At 50.9% G+C, this 19,652-nt stretch overlaps 1 protein-coding gene and 1 long non-coding RNA gene across 6 annotated transcripts in view; both read left to right on the top strand.

Annotated features, from left to right (window-relative positions):
- Positions 1 to 312: 312 nt before the first annotated feature.
- On the top strand, positions 313 to 1,778 carry LOC144285244 (uncharacterized). The gene is made up of 2 exons (XR_013353588.1): positions 313 to 744; positions 1,558 to 1,778. It is a non-coding gene; the product is annotated as an uncharacterized LOC144285244 (long non-coding RNA).
- A 1,362-nt stretch (positions 1,779 to 3,140) lies between these two features.
- CAMSAP1 (calmodulin regulated spectrin associated protein 1) overlaps positions 3,141 to 19,652 on the top strand; it is a 63,377-nt gene continuing 46,865 nt past the window's right edge. For 2 of the 5 annotated variants that reach the window (XM_077851353.1, XM_077851352.1), the window contains exon 1: positions 3,419 to 3,537. Coding sequence is in view for 2 of the 5 variants with exons in the window: in XM_077851349.1 (XP_077707475.1) it covers positions 3,378 to 3,537 (160 nt within the window). In the remaining 3 variants the exon portion in view is untranslated. Of the gene's footprint in view, positions 3,238 to 3,377; positions 3,538 to 3,780; positions 3,896 to 19,652 lie in introns of those variants that run through there. The other 3 variants (XM_077851349.1, XM_077851350.1, XM_077851351.1) reach the window with 3 other exon arrangements.

Genomic DNA, 19,652 nt, shown 5'->3' with positions numbered 1-19,652 from the left:
TACAAAGGATCATGAGATGAGTATGGATAATTATATGTCAACCTGGATAACTTAGAAGAAATGGATGTATTCCTGGAAACGTACAGCCTACCAAACCTGAATCATGAAGGGGAAATCTGAATATGTCAATATTGGCTAAGGAGATCGAATAAGTCATCAAACATCTCCTCACAAAGAAAAGCTCAGGACCAGATGGTTTTAGGGGTGAATTCTACCAAACATTTTAAGAATCAACATAGATCTTTCTCAAACTCTTCCAAACAAAATTGAAGAAGGGAAGCACTCCCCAAACAAATAATCCATTTTAAAAATTGGCAAAGGATCTCAACAGACATTTTTCCAAAGAGGACATAGCAGTGGCCAACACGTACATGGACAGGTGCTTGACATCCCTCATCATCAGGGAATTGCAAACCAAAACCACGATGAGATACCACCCTACACCTGCCAGAATGGCTACAACCAAAAATGCCAGAAACCCGTGTTGGCAAGAACGTGGAGAAATGGGAACCCTCCCACTCTGGAAGGCAGTATGGAGGTTCCTCAAAAAATTAAAAACAGAACTATCACATGACCCAGCACTTTCACTTCTGGGTATATAATGGAAGGACATAAAATCACTATGTCAGAGAGACACCGGCATCCACCATGCTCATTACAGCATTATGCACAACAGCTAAGACATGCAAACAACCTGAGTGCCCTGAGTGCATCATTGGATGAGGGTGAGAGGGTGAAGGCAAGGTAATGATCTATTTATACATACATATCTATCTCACATATTGAATGAAATGTATGAATACAGCCATAAAAAAGGAAATCCTGTCATTTGGGACCACATGAGTGAATCTCCAGAGTGTTACACTATGCGAAATAAAGCACACAGAGAAAGACAAACAGTGTGTGATCTTACATAGATGTAGAATCCAAAAACCAAACTCAGAAAGAGAGAGTGGATCCATGGTCGGCAGGGGATGGGAGGTGGGGGAAATGGGAAGGTTTTTGTTAAAGGTACAAAGTTACAGTTTTAAGGTGAGTAAGTTCTGGGGATGTAATGTACAGCATGCTGGCTCCTCAATAGTGTATTGTATCCTCAAAGGTTGCTGGGAGTGAATGTTAAAGGTTGCCAACACACATGCACATACCAAAGTAACCAGGTGAGGTAATGGATGTTAACTTCCCTGAACATGCTTATCATTTCCCAAAATATACCTACATATAAGTATTACATGTACTATATACTATACAGGTACCAAATCATCACGTTGTACACCTTCAGCTTGCACTGTTAGAGGTCAACTACATTTCAGTAATGCTAACGAAACAAAACAAAACCCAAACCCCCCCTCTAAACAATTTGCCACATTTGAGAAAAAAAATTATATACTATGACCAGATGGCATTTATCTCAGGAATGAAAGGCTGGTTCAATATCTGAACATCAGTTGATACCATGTTAATTGAACTAATAAAAAGAGCTTACACAATCATCTTGATAATCATAGGCATTGGAGAAAACCTAGCCCACTTTCCTTTTTTTTTATTTTTTATTTTTAGCCCGCTTTCCTGATGAAACACTCAGCAAAATAGTAGAGGGGCACTTCCTCAACCTGAGAAGCACGGAAAACCCACATTTAACCTAGTACTGGGTAATGAGAGGCTGGATGCTTTTCTCCTGAATGGGAACAAGACAAGGACATCTACTCAAGGGAGTACTGGAGGCTGTGGCCAGGGACTTCAACTACGAGGAAGAAGTAAACTGATATCCAGATTGAAAAGAGGGACGAGTCTTTGTGTTCACAGTTGTCACCATCTTATATATGGGAAATCCTTAGGGATCAACTGAAACATGGTTGGAACTACTAATGTGACCATCAAGGTAGCAGGATACAGAATCAATACTGAAACCCTTGGAGTTACTCTTGACCCCTGTTCCTTACCCTCCAGTCCACACCCCCTGCCAAGGCATGGTCTCCCTGTCCTGCCCACCATCACCTGTTCCTTGACCTTGGCAGGATTACTCACCCCCTCCCCTCACCGTGCTCCAAGTCCCCCTATGGCTCCCCGTTTCAGAGAAGAGGTCAGAGCTTCCTGTGCTGACCTGCCACCGCCCCAACCCCGCAAACCCTTTCCTAACGGTGTCTCTCCCTCCCGGGCTCTGGACTCGGTGGCCTCCCTGGGACTACGGCCGGCACTGCCATGTCTGGGCTGCTGTGCCCGCTGTGGCCTTCCCGGACGCCCCAGCCTGCTCTCGCTCTCCGCAGGCCCCACGCAGGCCCCACGCCCGGGGCTGCCCCTGCCCCAGGTGGCCCTCCCCTGACGCCCCTGCCCGCCCTCACTCCCCACACAGGCCTCGATGCCCCGGCGCCTGTGCCCTGGGCTGCCCCTGCGGGCCCTGCCGGGGGCCCCGGGCCCGGCTCTCGGCGGGTGCTTGTGCAGACTGAGGGGTCCTCGCTGTGGCTCAGGGCGGCGGCCTTCCCCGCCGGGACCCCCACTCGGGAGGACGCGCTCATCCCTCGCCTCCGGCGGGCTCGGGGTTCCCGGCGTCCCCGGGGTCCCGGCCCCGCGATGGTGGGCGGGGAGGCCCTGGCCACAGCGGCGCTCTCCGCGGGGGGGGCCTCCGGGGCCGCGCTGCTGGGGTGCAGGGGTGTCGCCCTCCCGAGACGGCAGTCGGCCCGTCGGGCGGCGGCTGGGGCCTCTGGGGCGGAGGAAACGCGGCCTAGACAAAGGGCTGCTGCGGGACCCACCGGGGACTGCCCGCCCGCGCCCACCAGCGCCGCGCGACCCCGCTCCGGGCGCCCGCGGAGACGGGCGGGGCCTCGAGCTGGCTCAGTGCGCGTGCGGCGAGGGGCGGGGCGAGCGCGGGCCGGGGGCGGGGCCGCGGGCTGCTCCCACTGCGCGTGCGGCGAGGGGCGGGGCGAGCGCGGGCCGGGGGGCGGGGCGGCGCGCGGCACCCACCGCGCGTGCGCAGGGCCTCGGCGTCGCGCGCGCTCCCGCCGGTTGGCCGCCTCCTCGGAGGCCGCCGCCGACACCGCCGCCCCCGCCGCCCCCGCCGCCCTCGCCCCCGCCCCCGCCCCGGCCCGCGCACGCGCCCCCCGCCCCGGCCCGCGCCCCTCGCCTCGCCGCCTCCCCGGCCTCCGGGCCTCCGGGCCTCCCGGCGCCCCGGCCTCCCGGCGCGGCCCCGCAGCATGCGGCAGCAGCACCCGCGGCGGTGGCGGCGGCGGCGGCGGCTGTGAGGTGAGGCCGGGGCGGGGGCGGGGGCGGGGGCGGCCTCCGGGGGGCGGCGGGGCTCGCGGGCCCGGCGCGGCGAGGGGCGCGGCGCCTTTGTTGGCGGAGGCCGGGCGCCGCCCGCGCTGCAGCGGCCTTTTTGTGTGCAGATGGTGGACGCGGGCGGCTGCGCGGCCGGGGAGGGCTGGAGGAGGATGGAGGCCGCGCCCGACGGCGCCGTGGACATCGTGCCCCTGGACCGCTACGACTCGGCCCGCGCCAAGATCGCGGCCAACCTGCAGTGGATCTGCGCCAAGGCCTACGGCATAGGTGGGTCGGGGCGGGGCGGGGCGGGGGTCCGGGCCCCCCGGGGCCGCCTTTGTGCGCGGGGAGCCTCGGGAGCGGCCCGGGCGCGGGCGGGGGTCCGCCGGCAGGTGCGGCAGGGCGCGCGTCGGTGCGGCCGCTGGGTCGCCGCCCGGGGTGGGGGGCGGGGCCGGCCGGGTGCTGCTGCTCGGGTGCTGCTGCTCGGGTGCTGCTGCTCGGGTGCGGGGGCAGAGCCTGGTCGCGCCGGGCTCTGGTCGCGCGCAGAACCTCACGCGCGGAATTCCCCAACGAGAAACTGGGTTTTACACGGATCGTGCCTAATGAGCATCCTTAGCTTCAGTTCATTTCCGTTTCGAAGAACTAGGTAACCTTGTTACTGAATCCAGTTTGTTAGGCCCTAATATGCTTAGTGGATTAAGGCGCTCCTATTTCCAGCTGCCAGAATCTTACAGACCGAGTGATTCTCGTTAGTGGCTTGATGAGTGTCTGGTGCTTTTGTTTTGGGTTCCTACCCAAGAGCTCATCCTGTGTCTTCTACCTCATTTGAAGCCGGTTTTAAAATGGCCTTTACTCGGGTGAGAATGTCCCTGTTGGTAGAGCGACTCCGAAGTGGAGAGCGCGCCCTTCGGGGAAGAGCAGGGTGGACCGGGTGGCCTGGCCACGGTCACAAGGACACACCGCCTGCAGTCGCAGCCTTCTGTGTGCCGCTGTGTTTGAAGCTGGCTGTGGAGCATGCAAGGAGTGTGTTGTCCTTGCCTTTCCAGTGCTCAGCTTTGCAAGTTGTCTCTAGCTGAGCAGAAATGCCTTGGGTTTCTGTGGAGTATGGTGGGGGGACCACGGGGGAGCATTGCCCCACCTCTGAATTTCCGTGCCTGGGATAAAGCAGGGAGTTGATAACTGTGCAGAAAACTTTAGGGGAAGATGCAAAGATGAATCATTGGAGCGGCCGTTCAGGGTCTAGCAGTCCGCCTAAGGGAAAGCCCCTGAGCCAGGACCTCCGCGCCTTTGTCTCACCTGGGCCGCCTGTCTCCTGTTAGCTGGCTTTTCTTGGCAGTTCACCACCTACGTGTGCCTCACCCGAGTCATGGAGTCTTATGTGTTCTTGCACCTTTCCTAGCGATGTCTTCTTCAGACACTGCTTGCTTACACGATATCTTAGTTTCTAGCTGCATCCAGACCTCCTGCTTTTCCACCGCTGTGTAGTATTTCACCAGAGGCCCGTTCACCACGCATGGGCGCTGGCAGAGCTCCAGTTCTTAGCTCGGAAGCACAGTGTATTATTCTTGGGCATGGCTTCTGGGGCATATGTGCAAGGTTTCACTCCTGTGTATTTTAAGATTTCATGTATGGAAATGACTAAGGTTCTGGTAATGAATGCTGTATAAGCACAAATACTTTTTTTTTTTAAATTTTTTAAATTTATTTATGATAGTCACAGAGAGAGAGAAAGAGAGAGGGGCAGAGAGAGAAGCAGGCTCCACGCACCGGGAGCCCGACGTGGGATTCGATCCTGGGTCTCCAGGATCGCGCCCTGGGCCAAAGGCAGGCGCCAAACCGCTGCGCCACCCAGGGATCCCCACAAATACTTTTTAATAAAAACCCTCTTGTTGCTTGCTTTCCAATTTCTTTAGCAAAACAAATGCGTGTTTATCTGGTTGCATTTAGCTGTGGCGTTCAGTGTGGGTTTTGTCAGTTATTTGGAATTGTGCATCTCTGCGTTGGTCTAATTTTATTTCCAGTACCAGATCTCTGTGTAATACTTGCCGAGTCATCAGATAATTAATTCAGAAATTCATATTAAAACAGGCCTTCCAGTGTTGAAATTATTAAGGGTGGGTATTTATAGAATAGAATGTGAGTGGGAGCTGAAGGAGAGTAGACACTGTCTGAGGGTCTAAGTAAGACTGGATTGCACGTTGCTCATCAGTCATTTGGTTACTCTCCCACTGCAGCAGTGCCCTCGTCAAACACGGAGTTTAGGAGATCTGGTTTCCATTCAGTTTTGCTAAACGAGAAGTCTTCCATTCTGTACATTGATTCTGAAGGGGTCTCTTTAAATTTACGAATTTGGGAGATCCTGATTCACATCCTAAAAGACTCACCTTGGCTCAGCTGATGTGATTGCATGTAGGTCATTGGTGTGGGGTCACAGCCTGGATGGCCCACTCGCGATGTTGGGTACACGGTCTTGGTTTTCAGGAGAGCAGAAAGGTGGGGAGGGGAATTTGGTGGATAGTTTAGATTCTCACCCCCATGTTCCTCTCCTGATCCAGGGGCCTGTTCTTTGTTTCTTCTTTGGTTCCACATCTCCCTGTGTCTTTCCAGGTTGGTTTCCAGTTAATTAGATGTGGTTCTTTCAATCTGCAACTTTAATGGTGAATCCGTGTGTGGGGGTATGATCCTGAAAGTGGCTTCAGTGTTTTACCTGTACAATTGTCATTTAAGTAGCTAAATGAAACAACGTTTTTTTTTTTTTTTTTTTTTCCTTCTGTGTAGGAATTGAAAGCTGGCAGATGCTCTGAGGCTGCCTTCATGTTTTGTTTTTGCCTCTTGGGACTCCCCGTGTGTCCCCCGCGGTATTCCCCGGGTCACTGTCTGCCACTTATAGTAGATGGGGAGGCTTGGGAGAGCTCCCCTTGGCCAGGCCTGGTGGTGGCGTGTGGTAATACATTAAGGCTCCTCCAGCTTTTGGCTCTGCTTGCTACAGCCAAGAGCTGGGGGCTGCCTTGTACTTGGTTTTCCCCCATCCTTCTTTGGGGTGACTGTTGTTTTCCTGACAGTGGTTTAATTATTTTCTGCTGAAGGTTGTTCATTTAAAAGTGTCTGCTAGGGACGCCTGCTCAGTGGTTGAGCGTCTGCCTTTGGCTTTGGCTTAGGGCGTGATCCTGGGATCCGGGGTCGAGTCCCGATTTGGGCTCCCTGCACGGAGCCTGCTTCTCCCTCTGCCTGTGTCTCTGCCTCTCTCTGTGTTTCTCATGAATAAATAAATAAAATCTTTAAAAAATAAAGCGTCTGAAAGAAAGAGTAGAACCCGAGGTGCCTGGCTGGCTTGGTCAGTACAGCATGCGACTCTTGATTCTGGGTCGTGAGTGCAAGACCCACCTTGGGCCTAGAGCTTAACTTACTTAAAAAAATAAATAAATAAAAAAGTAGAACCTGCTTAGCTGTAATACCTTGTGATGTCATTTTGGGTGAAAGTTGTAACAAATTTGTAAAAAAGTTTAAAGGAGTGACCTGAAGTGCCATTTGTTTTGCAGAGGAGATGCTGTACAGGGACTGCTGCATTCCTGCTTTGATTTTGGCCCATGACCTTAGAAACTTAAAGGTTTCTAGGCCTTGGTTTCAGGGGATAATGGGAGGGTATTAATTTTTGTTATCTTCCAAGGACAATGTTGAAACAACCACCTGGGAAAGTACTCAAAGGCACTGGCTGTTTGCAGACTTGTTGCTATGTAGCCAAATGGTAGTTATTTTACTGTCTGAGGAGTCCTGGAAACCAGGCTGACACTGACTGCAACTCACACTGTGTGGCGGGGGGCTGAGCTGCCCAAAGCGGGCAGGGCTGGAGGGGCCACCAGGGCAGCTTACTGGGCTGGTAAGAGTCCACGGGGTTGGCTAGAGCCCACTGTTGGCAAGGGGTTGACACTCTTGCCCTCTCACTCTCTAGTAGGAGTGATCAAACCACACATTTAGAAAGCATGTTGTGGGATGGGATATCTGCATGGTGACGTGCTGGCCTGTGAGACGGTGATGGTCTCTGCGGTGGAGCTGCTGCCGTGGTCTTGTCATATGGACTGTGGGGATTGCCTGGATTCTGTTTGCTTAATGGATTTTAGCATCCACATCTCTTTGTTGTCCACTCTAGGGGTCACCACCTTGCTTTGTCACAGTGATCTTTCTTTCTTTTTTATTTTATTATTTTATTTTATTTGTTAAAAAAAATTTTTTTTTGATCTTTCTTTAAAATGAACCATAGGAGCATCTGCCTTTGGCTCAGGTCATGATCTCAGAGTCTTGGGATCGAGTCCTGTGTAGGGCTCCCTGCTCAGCTGGGAGTCTGCTTCTCCCTCTCCCTCTTCCTGCCACTCCCCCTGCTTGTGCACACTTTCTGTCAAATAAAAAAATAAAATGAACTGTGTGCTCGGAACCCCACACTAGGGCTGTGTGAGTCTTAGTGGGGAGGTCCTCATTTGCAAGCAGATGGTCGTTTTTTTACCTGGTGATTCACTCAGATTACTGGTTCATGAGCTCAGACTGTATTTTTTTAGTAGTCTTTTGTTCTTGGCAAGAGATTTGGGTGCTTCTGAGCTGGAAGTGACAGGGCAGCCTGGGTGCACCTGCTGGGTTTACGAGATACTGAAGGGGTCACTACTTGGCCTTTGGCATGACCTCCCTTCAGCTTGGGTGTACTGAGAGCTGCCTGGTGTCTGTGAGGTCAGGGGTCATAGTTGTCCTGATTGGTGCCCTGTTTGCAGTGCTCAGCTGCTTGTCAAATGTGTGCCAGAGTTGGAAATCTTGAAATAGTTGAAGTAGAGATCTGATCTATATTCTGTCCTCGCGGCCGTAACATGAATGAGTTTGTATTTCTAAAGTTGTACGGGTTTGCACACATTCTCTTTCCGGTCTCAATGCCACAAGCTCAGTGTTAACCAGAGAACAGACATCTATCTCTAAGTTCAGACTGTCCTGATCCTTTAAATTTGAGCGAGCCTCAACATGGCTACTTTTACACTGCTGGAGGTTAAAGTTGTGCACGTATTCTTCGAAAAATTCCTTAATATTTTTTTCTTTATATTACATTTATCCTCTTCTTAGCTCACAGGCTTCTCCTGTTATTGATTTTTTTTTGTGTATAGTTATGGTACCATATGTGTACGGTGTTCTTTTTCACTTCCTGGTTGGGCTATCAAAAATCTCAGATTGCTTTTATTTTTCATTTGATCTGAATGTGGCCAGGATGGAGCCAGCGTGAATGTGGCCAGGATGTGGCTCCACACGCTGGATGGAGCCAGCGTTACATGCATCCAGCCAGGGATGACCACGTAGCTGTCACGTACATTGTCGTAGTCTGCACTACACAAGGATAGGGCGTAACTTATGTGATGTGTGCTCTCCTCACTTGCTCGAAGTCCACACAAACTCTTGAGTGTGTGAAGGGGAACGAACTCATGTGGCATGGCGTCAGTACCACGGCTGTCTGGAGGCCGACTGGGGAGCTGCCGGGTGGGTGAACGGGCCACAAGGGGCGGTGGGGAGGCTTTGTGGGGCCAGAGGCCCTGAAGGATGGGTAAGGTGTGGGTGGCCCCTCCGGGAGTAGAGGGAGGGCTGGGTCATGTGCAGGGAAAGAAGTGCTCGCCATGGAGTCGAGTAACCTCATGACAGGGTTTGTGGACTGGAATAGTAGTGATTAGTTTAGGAAACAGTCTGGGCCAGATGGTCTATGGTGTTCCAAGCTGGCTAGGGATTTCTTTTGTGATGTGTGCCTGGGAAGGTTTCGTGTAGAGGGAGTGGTGTGACGAGAGATAGAGCCTGGCAAGATTCTTCTAGCAGGTTGGAGTGGGTGGGTGCTGTAGTCGGTGGAATATGTGGGCTGTGTCTGAGGGCATTCAGGCTGCGATGACAACGTGCCATAGCCTGGGTGACATCTGTCTCCCTCTGCTCTGGAGGTGCGAGTCCAGGATCCTGGTGCCAGCAGAGTCTGGTGTCCAGTGAGGCCGCTTCTTGGCTTGGAGATGGCTGTCTTCTTGTCATGTCCTCATGGGGCATGAGGGGCAGGGGAGCTCTCTGAGCCTCCTTATGAGGGCACTAATCTCTCCATGAGGACTCCAGCCTCCTGGTCTAATCATCTCCTAACACTTTTATCTTTGTGCTAGGTTTCTTTTCTTTCTTTTAAAGATTTTAATGATTTATTCATGATAGACACACACACAGAGAGAGAGAGAGAGGCAGAGAAGCAGGCTCCCTGGGGGGGATCCTGATGCAGGACTCGATCGTGGAACCTGGGGATCATGCCCTGAGCTGGAAGGCAGACGCTCACCACTGAGCCTCCCAGGCGTCCCTCCTGCTAGGTTTCAGTTCATTAGTTGAGAGGATACACACTGAATCCATAGCAGAGCTGCTGCTGTTTTGCTTGACGTCCAAGGCCTTGCATAGCTTGTCTGCAGAGGGGATGAGAGTAGATGAGCGACAGATGTTAGGGAAGCAAGGCCCCCCAAGATGGGCTTGACTGATGTGGGGGGGTGGGGGGGCCCTGCCCAAGGCTCCCTTGACAGGAATATTCAGTCCTTGTTCTTTGGAGCTTTTCTGCTTTTAAGGTAGAAGCTCACCTCTGAGTTTCTCTTTCTGACTCCTCCCTCGGGCCTGGCCTTTTATTGTGCGTGCTGGCCTGTTCTCTTCTGCACCCCTCCGTGACTATCCTCTGCTCACTTCAGGCTCACTTACTGCTGTCATTTCAGTGGGCATGTGCTGTGAACTCAGGGGTCCCTGACACACAGACACCTGTGATGCAAGACTGAGGAGACGGGTGCCTAGGAAAGGAACTGGTGCTGAGGCACAGCTGGTAAGGGGAGGGTGAGGCTCCCCTGAGGGAATCCAGAATGTTCCATTCAATTCAGAGAGGCTGACTTTGTGGCCTAGGTGGTAAGAAGCTGGCAGAGATCAGGAAATGGACAGAAGCCAGGGCAAGGAGCGGGGAGGTGAGCCTGGCCCTGCAGCGGGGGTGGTGGTGCGCTGGGTGCCTCCCACTGCCGCAGATTGGGAAGGCCAAAGCCGTGGGAGAACTGCCTGGGCCTCATCTCGGAGTGCTTGGAATGGCACGTTGGTAAAGTGGGGTTTTTGACATGTGTGAACTGGGGAGCTGTGGAAGGTTTCTAAGGAGGGAAGGGACGTGTGAAACCTGCACCTCTCAGAGAAGCCTCCGGAGGGTAGGTTAAGGCCCGTTGTTTGGCAGGTGTACAGTGAAGAATTTTAGTTTGGACCTTTGAGGAAATCAGCTTTGTTGAGGGATACTTTGCATACTTAGGTACAATAAAGTGCACACATTCCAAGAGTAGTTTGAGGTTTAAGCATGGTCAAGTTCAGCCCTTTCCACTGACCATCTCTTGGGGTCAGTGTCAGCCCCTGTAGCCCGTCCCAGCCCAGAACCTCACTGCTGTGCTCTGGTGGTGGGGATTAGATTTGTTTTTTTCTAGAGCCTTGTATACTTCCAGTCAGACATGAGCTACTCCCTGTGTGGCTCGGGAGTGCTTCATGCACTCGGTGTCATGGAGACTCACCCCACGTGTGCGGACCTTTTGGCTGAGTGGGGGGAGCAGTGGCCCTCTGTTGTCTGGCTGCCCACAGTGTGCTTGCTCGATCACTCGTGGGTGGCCGCTTGGACTTTTGTCTACCAAGAATAAGGCCCCTCTGAGTGCTCACGGGCATCTGTTTCAGTCGTCTTGGGGGACACCTGGCCACACAGTTGATGGGTCACAAGTGTGTGTTTAACTCTCCCGCTGGTTTCCAAGGTTGGCGTGTGTGTCTTCTGTAGCCACCAGCAAAGCGTCAGGGTTCCAGTTGGTCTGTGTCCTTGCCAGCACGTGGCTTTGTCAGGCTTTTTAATTTTAGCCACTCAGGTGTACAGGTCATGCTATCTCCCCGTGGTTTGGTTATGCATTTCCCTGAGGACTAATGAGGTGGAATGTTTTTTTACATGCTTATTGGCTATTTTTTTTTTTTCTTATTGGCTATTTTGAATATGTTGTTAAGTGTTTTTAGGTTTTGGGGCAATGTTTTAAAAAATTAAACTTTTATTTTGAGATACTTATATATTCACATGCATTTGCAAGAAATTAGAGAGGTCTTGGGCACCCTTTCCCCAGCCTCCCCTGTGGTAACTTCTTGCAGAACCGTAATTTAGGGGCCCCTGGGGTGGCTCAGCAGTTGAGCATCTGCCTTTGGCTCAGGGCATGATCCCGGGGTCCTGGGATCGAGTCCTACATCAGGTTCCCTGCATGGAGCCTGCTTCTCCCTCTGCCTGTGTCTCTGCCTCTCTCTGTCTCTCTCATGAATAAATAAATAAAACCTTTAAAGAAAAACCATAATTTAGTATCACAACCAAGGTAGTGACATTGTATAACATAGACTTGGAACATTCCATTCCCACCAAGACTTCTGTTGCCTTTATTTATTTATTTTTTTTCTTTTTCTTCTGTTGCCTTGATAGCCACCCCTGCCTCCGTTCTTTCTGCTAGATTTGGGGTTAGTTTGCTCTTTTTCTAGTTTCCTGGGGTAGGAACTTAGATGATTAAGCTTTTTTTTTCCTTTTCTAGTGTAAGAGCTTGGTGCTATCAGTTTTCCACTTGCTACTGCCTTAGCTGCATCCCATGTATGTTTGGTATGTTGTATTTTCATTTTCATTCAGTTTTCTGAACTTTTTTTCCTTTGATGCTTCTCGTTGACCCATGAATTATTTATAAATGTAATTTCCATGTGTTGAGATTTTCCTGTTTTGTCTTTTTGTAATTATGTCTAGTATGATTCTGTTGTGGTAAGCTAATACTATTCTTTCAAATTTGTTAAAGTTTGTTTTATTGCCCAGGGTAAGGTTATTTTTGATGAATGTTCCATGAGCACTAGAGGAAGTGTGTTTCCTACTGCTGTGGGGTGATGTGTTCACATGTACCACTAAGTGCTCTTGGTTGTGTGAGCAGATCTCGTTCCTTGTCGGTTTTTGTGTAGCGGTTCTGTCAGTTGCTGATAGGGGTGTTGCGGCCCTTAACTGTACTTGTCTCTCTTTTTGCCTCTGTCCATTTTTTCTCCTGTTCTGAGGCTCTGTGGGTTTGGTGCATTCACATTTAGAATTGTAGGGTCTTCCTGGTGGGTTGACCCTTTTACTGTTATGTAATGTGTATCTCTTGTCTTTAGTATTTTTCTTTCTGTTTTATCAGATACTGGTACAGCTATTACTGCTTTTGTTTGTTGGATAACAATGTTTCCTGGTGTAACGTCTTTTATCCCTTTGTTTTCAGCTTACTTAAATCAGTGAGTTTGAGGTGAGTTTCTTGTAAACAGAATGTACTTGTACTGCCTTTACTTTTTTTTTTTTAAATCCATTCTGCCAATCTTTGTCTTTTACTTGGTGTACTGAGGGTTTTTACATTTAAAGTAATTGTCGATAGTTAAGGCTTAAGTCTGACATCTTGTGTTTTATGTTTCTTGTTCCTATTTCATTTTCTGCCTTCCTGTGGATTACTTGACAGCTTTTTAAGATTCCATCTTGATTTATTTGTATTGTTTTTGGGTGTGTGTCTACAGTTTTCTTAATAATTGCTCTGGGTGTTAAGAGTATTTATATATGACTTAACGCCAGCTGACTGGTATTGTTTTCTCCCTTTCAAGTCAGGTGTCAAAAGCCTTTTTTCCACCTTGGTCCGTTTGCTCTCCCCACCTTTAAATATTATTGTCATGAGTTATCTGAGGGTGTTGGCGTTTTGATCACCAGATATAATTTAGAAAACTCATGAGGAGGATAGTCTGTTGTATTTACTCAAATTATCTGTGTCTTTCTGTTATTCTTTCTCCTTGATGCTCCAAGATTCCCTCTTTTATAATTTTATGTCTGGAAAACTTCAATTAGGCATTCATTTAAGGTTTGCTAGAAATTAATATATTTTTTAAAAGTTTTCTTCTGTCTAGGGGTGCCTGGGTGGCTTATTGGTTGGGTGTCTGACTCTTGATTTTGGCTTGGTCATTTAACTCAGCCCCGTGTCAGGCTCCCTGCTCAGGGTGGAGTCTGCTTTGAGATTCTTTCCCTCTCCCCTCCCTTTGCCCCTCCCTCTGGCTTGTTCTCTCTAAAATAAATAAATAAGTAAGTAAGTAAATAAATCTCCTAAAAAATAATCAAGTTTTGCAATAATGTGTTTATTTTTCCTTCATCCCTGGAGCATAGTTTCGTCAGGTGTGGGATCTGGCTGACAGCTCTTCTCTGCCAGCACCTGAAGAAGGTGTGCCACTTCTGTCCTGTGTCCTGTCCGCATTGGCCCTGGGAGAGGCCCGCCGTCCCTCAAGCTCATGGCTCCTGTTTGGAGTGCGGGGTTTCTCTCCAGTTGGTTCAAGGATATTTTCTTTGTCTTTGATTTTCAGAAGTTAGTTTTGGTGTGTCTGGGTGTGGATTTCTTTGGGTTTATGTCTCTAGTTTTTGCTATATTTGAGAGGTTGTCAGCCATCATTTCTTCCAGTACTGCGTGAGCCCCACTCAGTGTTCCCTCTTTCCTGGGGATTCCGGTGATACAAGCGTTGGCTCTCGTGTTCTCTTCCTGCAGGTCCCCGAGGTTCCACTCATTTTTCATCAGTGTGCCCTCTGTGTGGTGTTGAGATTGGGGACTTCTGTGTCTCTGGCCACAAGCTCCTGACTGATGCCCTCTGTCCTCCCCACATCACACGTGGGGCTAACCAGCCCGTGTAGTTTGTTGCTGTTTTCCAGTTTTGTATTTGGTTGGTTCTTTTATAACTTCTTTTTCTTTGCTGAAATTTTCTCGTTTCAGGAGTATTTGTAATTGCTTGTAGAATCACTTTTATGATAGGTTAGCTTACAGTCCTGGTCAGGTCATGCCAAGGTTCCACTTGTTTCAGTGTTGGGATCAGTCAGTGTGCTTTTCTCTTTCAAGTCCTGACTTTCTGGTTCTGGGTGTGACAAGTGAGTTTTGATTGTTTTCTGGCCCCTCCACCTGCTGTGTTAAGAGCCTCTGGGTCCTGGTTACAGCAGCCCCCTGGGCAGGTGCAGCACGCAGGCCCGGGCTGCCTCAGAGTGCAGTGCTGCGATGTGTACCTAGTGTGGCTGGGGGGCTCCCTATCCCCTGTCCCTGTTGGTGCTGCTTTCAGGAGGCAGAAGAGCTTGCTGGCGTCTCTGGAGGACAGAGCATTTCCCAGACTTGGCACTTGTATTGATGGGGTCCCCCGTGCACATGGTCGGGCCGGGGGGGGGTTGTGTGTGTCTCAGGGTCCGGGGAAGGAGAGTACTTCTGGCAGGGGGCATTGTTGAGCTAATTAGTGGGGCTTCCTCTCCATCCCCCTTGGTCCCCCCCGCTGGCCTGCTGTGGTGGGTAGGACTCTGGGTCAGCGTTGGGTGGGAAGGAGCCCCTGGCCAAGGGTCAGGAGACACCAGGTTTGGTCACCTTCTGTCAGGTGGGAGGTTGTGAGGGGCCCCGTTGCCATCTGCTCCTCCAGTCCGAGGGTCCCAGGACGGTTTGCCTTCCTTGGGCAGCCTTGGTTGTCTTGTGACTTACTTCCGAGGTTCATGGGTTTGCTTAGCAGGAGGAGTGGGGAAGGCTGTGTCCGGGCCACCTTGTCCTTGGCTACAGGGCCCTCCCTCATGGCTGCTCTAAGCTTTTGTGTTGTTTTTCAGTTTAATTGGTATTACTGAGATGTTCTTTGGTGTGTACATCTCCTTTTTTATCCTGCTGGGTTTTGTGAAGTCTACAAGTATGGGAAAATCTCGTCTGGTGAGATGCTGTTCCTGTCCCATGTTTTCTCTGCTTCCTTTTTTTTAAATTTTTGTCTATTTATGATAGTCACACAGAGAGAGAGAGAGAGGCAGAGACACAGGCAGAGGGAGAAGCAGGCTCCATGCACCGGGAGGCCGACATGGGATTTGATCCCGGGTCTCCAGGATCGTGCCCTGGGCCAAAGGCAGGCGCTAAACCGCTGCGCCACCCAGGGTTCCCATCCTTCTCTGCTTCCTGTATGGACTTTAGTCACACTTCGTGACACTTGCAGGGTCTGTCACTGATCTTCTCTGCTGTGTGTCCTCTGCTGTACAGGCCAGTGTATGAAATGAAGCTTAGTTACTGGATTTTTCTGTTCCAGAACTTATGCTTGGTCATTTTTCTAACCTGCCAAATTCATTTTTCTTTTCCTTTTTTGTAATTTCCAAATTTTGTTTCTGTCAAAGTGCTTTTGTCTTTTTTTCCTTTCATCGTGTGAAGGGTGGTCAGGGGAGGCCTGTGGCTGATCGCGTCACCACGGGTCCCGAGGGCCTGTTGCTTTATCTGTGTTTCTTTGTAGTTTGACTAGGGAGCGTCTGGGCACGGTTTTCTTCCAGTCGGTTTTGTCTGGTTTTGCGGTGCTTCTTGAGCCTGAAAATAGGTGTCTTTCACCAAATATGGGGGAATTTTGGCCATGACTTATTCAGATGCTTTTGGGCACCAGTCTGTTCTGCAGGAACAGCTGTTAGACTTCTAATGGCCCACTGCTCCCTGAGGCTCTTCCTTCTCTTCAGTCTGTGCCTTCGGGTTGATGGTTTCATGCACATGTATCAGCTTCACTGACCTGCTTCCCCGTCCTCTTTATTCTCCTTCTTGTTCAGTGAGTGTTTTGTTGATACATCATTTTTTTCAGTCCTCAAATTTTGGTTCTTTTTTTTCTTTTTTTTTTTTTAATTTCTCTGGTGAGAACTACTACTTTTTTATTTGTTTCAGGAGTGCTTACCTTGACCTCATGGAACCTGGTTATAATCTTTGCTTTAAGTCTGATAATTTTGACATCTAGGTCATCTCAGGGTTGGCATCGGTTGATTGATTTTTTTCCCCCAGAGAATTGGTCACATTTTCCTTTTTTTCTTTTTATTTTTAAAGATCTTATTTATTTATTCATGAGAGACAGAGAGAGAGAGAGAGAGAGGCAGAGACACTGGCAGAGGGAGAAGCAGGATCCATGCAGGGAGCCCGATGTGGAACTCGATCCTGTGACTCCAGGATCACGCCCTGGGCTGAAGGCAGATGTTCAACTGCTGAGCCACCTGGGTGCCTCCCCTACTTTTTTTTTTTTTAAAGATTATTTAGAGAGCTAGAGCGTGAGTGAGAGTGCATGGAGGGAGAGCAGAGGGGGAGGGAGAGAGAATCTCAAGCAGACTCCCCACTGAGCAGGGAGTCCAACACGGGGTCTAATCCCATGACCCTGAGATCACGACTTGAGCTGAAACCAAGAGTCGGAAGCTCAATCGACTGAGCCACCCAGACACCTCTTTGCTATTTTTTTATATGTTGAATGATTCTGGATTGTGTCTTGGACATTTTGAATATCACATCGTGGGCTGCTTTCTGGGTCCTGCTAAAGTCTTCCGGTACTGTTGCTATGTTTTGTGGCCGGGTGGTAGTAAACGCCCCATTAGGTTCAGGCCAGGGCACTGTTTTGCCATTTGTGTGCAGTAGTTTCAAGGTCAGTTTGGCTCTTGGGGTCTGTCCTCACACACGTAGCTCAGAGTCGTGTGGGTTCATACAGGGAGTTAGGAGGCCCCTTCCCAGCTCTCCTTTCCCCCTACATTTTGTGGCTCTGCAGAGCCCCTCTTCTCTTCTGACTGGAAGGACAGGGCTTCACGTGGAGTGACCGCCTCCCAGGTTCTCACCGTGCAGCTCTGCGTGCCTGGTGCAGGAGGAGAGGACAGAAACAGTAGGTGCCCTCACCTCTCAGACCTCTGAGGCCCCTCCCCTTATAGCCCTGCCTGCTACACTGTCCCTGTCCCTGCTGTTCTCTAACTGTCCCAGGCTGGAAGGGAAGGGAAAGAGATCCTGGGATCTCCCCACTCCTGCTTCATGGGCAGGGTCCCTTCCCTGGTCCTCTGGCTGGAAGGGCCCGGTTTCTGTCAGAATTTGTCCGCCTGCTGTATGGTGCTTCGTCGGGCTGCCCTTAGGTCAAAGGCAGGAGGGGAAGTTGGCACAGAACTGGGACCCCATAAATGTTGCTTCTGCAGGCTTTGCCTCTGCTTCCACAGTTGCCTGTGCTGCTCACATTGAGAATCCCTGCGTGGTTGGTTTTTGGTTTCGTGCAGAGTTTTGGTCGTGGTCAGTGGGGTGAGGCTGTCCTGGTGCTCCTTCGCCTGGCAGTGCCGCAGGCCTGTCAGCCGGCTTCTGTCACTTGCTGTTTCTGCTGGCTTTGTTCAGGATGGCCTGTCATTTTGCTCATCTGCTTATTTTCATCTGTGCTGAATGGATGAAGTATCTGGAAGACGGTAAGGATCAGCAGCAGCCTGAGATGGTGCCTTCCTCTGGAGAATCGTGCATTTGCAGACACTGGCCCCAGCCCCCGACCTCCTCACTCCAGTGTGTGGCTCAGGGTGCTCTCAAGGGCTGATGTGCTTCCGGTTCAAGCTTGTTCTCATGGTGCAGCCTTTGGGGTTCCCAGCTGAGAGCGTCTGCAAGGTCACCAGGATTCCTTGCTCCCATTGTCTGAAGACCAAATTTTGCCCTAAGAATTTGGGAGGTGCCAGAAATGCAGCTTACCCTCTTTCTTTTTTTAAGATTTTATTTGAGAGAGAGAGAGAGAGAGACAGCTTGAGCATGCGAGCGAGGGGAGGGCAGGGAGAGAAGCAGGCTTCCACTGAGCAGGGACCCGGATATGGGGTGTGAACCCAGGACCCTGAGGTCATGACGTGAGCTGAAGTCAGATGCTTCTTTGACTGAGCCCCCCGCCCCCCCAGGTGCCCCAGCTCAGCCTCTTTGCACCTGCCCTAGATGGACAGGTCCTCCTGGGACACAGGATGAAACACACCATCTGGGGAGTGTGTCCCAGCAGGAGCTTGGGCTCTGGATTGCAGATTCTCCTGGAACGTGTTCCAGCCTTGCTCTCTTGTCAGCCGGCCCCGCCCTTGAAGGTGTTCATTCTCTGTGGACTGTGTTACGTCCGGTAGTGGAGTGCTCCTGCCCATGCAGGGGTGTAAAGGGACTTACTCTTGTGTTCGGCCACGTTGGGTCACGAGTCTTCCCTTGCCAGGGACGGGGTACTCTGTTTGCACCTCCTTCACACTGGTCCTGCTGGTGGCGCATGCACCGCGGTCCCTGGGGTGTCAGCTGCACGGGCTGTTGCTTCTCTGGGGAGTCTCTGAGGCCTGAGTGAGGCGGGTCTTGCCAGGACTCTGGCTTTAGGGTCTGTGCTCCACTCCTCCCATTGATCACCTTCCCTCCCTAGGGGCCAACCTTGGGAAGTGGTTGTACTCTGGGCCTGGGAGTGGAGGGGGGGGGAGGAGGGACCAGGTGAGGGTGATGGGTCGGTTTCCCGCCTTAGCTAGGGCTCCACGGCGTCCCAGGGGTACCCAGTGGTGCTGTGTGCTGGGCCAGCGCTGCTGCCTCTCCACTTCGCGGTGGAGGAGGCTGGGAGGTTTCCTACCCACTCTTGTCTTCACCAGCACCTGGCCGCCTCTGCTCTGGTCTTTGGTTTCCTTCCATTCTGGGACCTCTTTATTCCTGGAGTTTCTCAAAGTTTTAATTAATTCTTTTTTTTTTTTTACTTTAAAAATTTCATTTATTTATTTGGGAGAGAGCAAGCATGAGGGCATGAACAGAGGGAGAGGCAGAGGCAGACTCCCCACTGAGCAGGGAGCCTGACATGGGGCTTGATCCTAGGACCCTGAGATCACACCCTGAGCCAAAGGCAGATGTACAACCACTGAGTGACCTAGGTACCCTACTCTGTTTTCTTTGCGGAGTAAATCTGGATTGTATCTTGAACATTCTGACTCTTACAGTGAGACTCTGGTTCCTGTTAAAATCTAGAGAATTGGGTTTGTTTAAAATTTTTATTTTTGTTTATTTTTTAAAAAGATTCTGTCTGAGAGATAGAGCATGAGTGGGGGGAGAAGGAGAAGCAGGTTCCCCACTGAGCAGGAAGCCCCATGTGGGGCTCCATCCCAGGACCTTGGGATCACAACCCAAGCCGAAGGCAGACACTTGACCTATTGAGACCCACAGGTGCCCCGTTTTTGTTTTTTTCTTAAATAGGTATTCATCCCAGTTAGGCAGAGACTGAGTCCCAATGGCCTGCTGTGTGTGGGCCTTAGCTTGGAGCTGGTTTAGTCTTCAAAGCCTCTGGGCCATCTGGCCTGTCCACAGGATACCACCTTGAAACCTGGGCCCCAGTGTCGTTCTCGAGTCATTGCTATGCCGATCAAGCTCCTTGGTGGCACACAGGGGCCACGTGGGTTGTCCAGGACAGTCCACACAGATTTTAGGATTCTGTGTCCAGCACCCCTCCTGCTTTCTGGGGAGGGAGGGGCCCCCAAGGGGCTCTCCTAGAAGGGGTCTGGCTAGAAGACAAGTCTGTGTGTTTCCTATAGCTGAACCTGCCTCAGCAAAACGGGGGGGGGGGGTGAA

The sequence above is a fragment of the Canis aureus genome, chromosome 16 (assembly GCF_053574225.1).
Source record: "Canis aureus isolate CA01 chromosome 16, VMU_Caureus_v.1.0, whole genome shotgun sequence".
Lineage (NCBI taxonomy): Eukaryota > Metazoa > Chordata > Mammalia > Carnivora > Canidae > Canis > Canis aureus.
The sequence above is the reverse complement of the archived record's forward strand: the minus strand, read 5'-3'. Positions and strand labels throughout refer to the sequence as shown.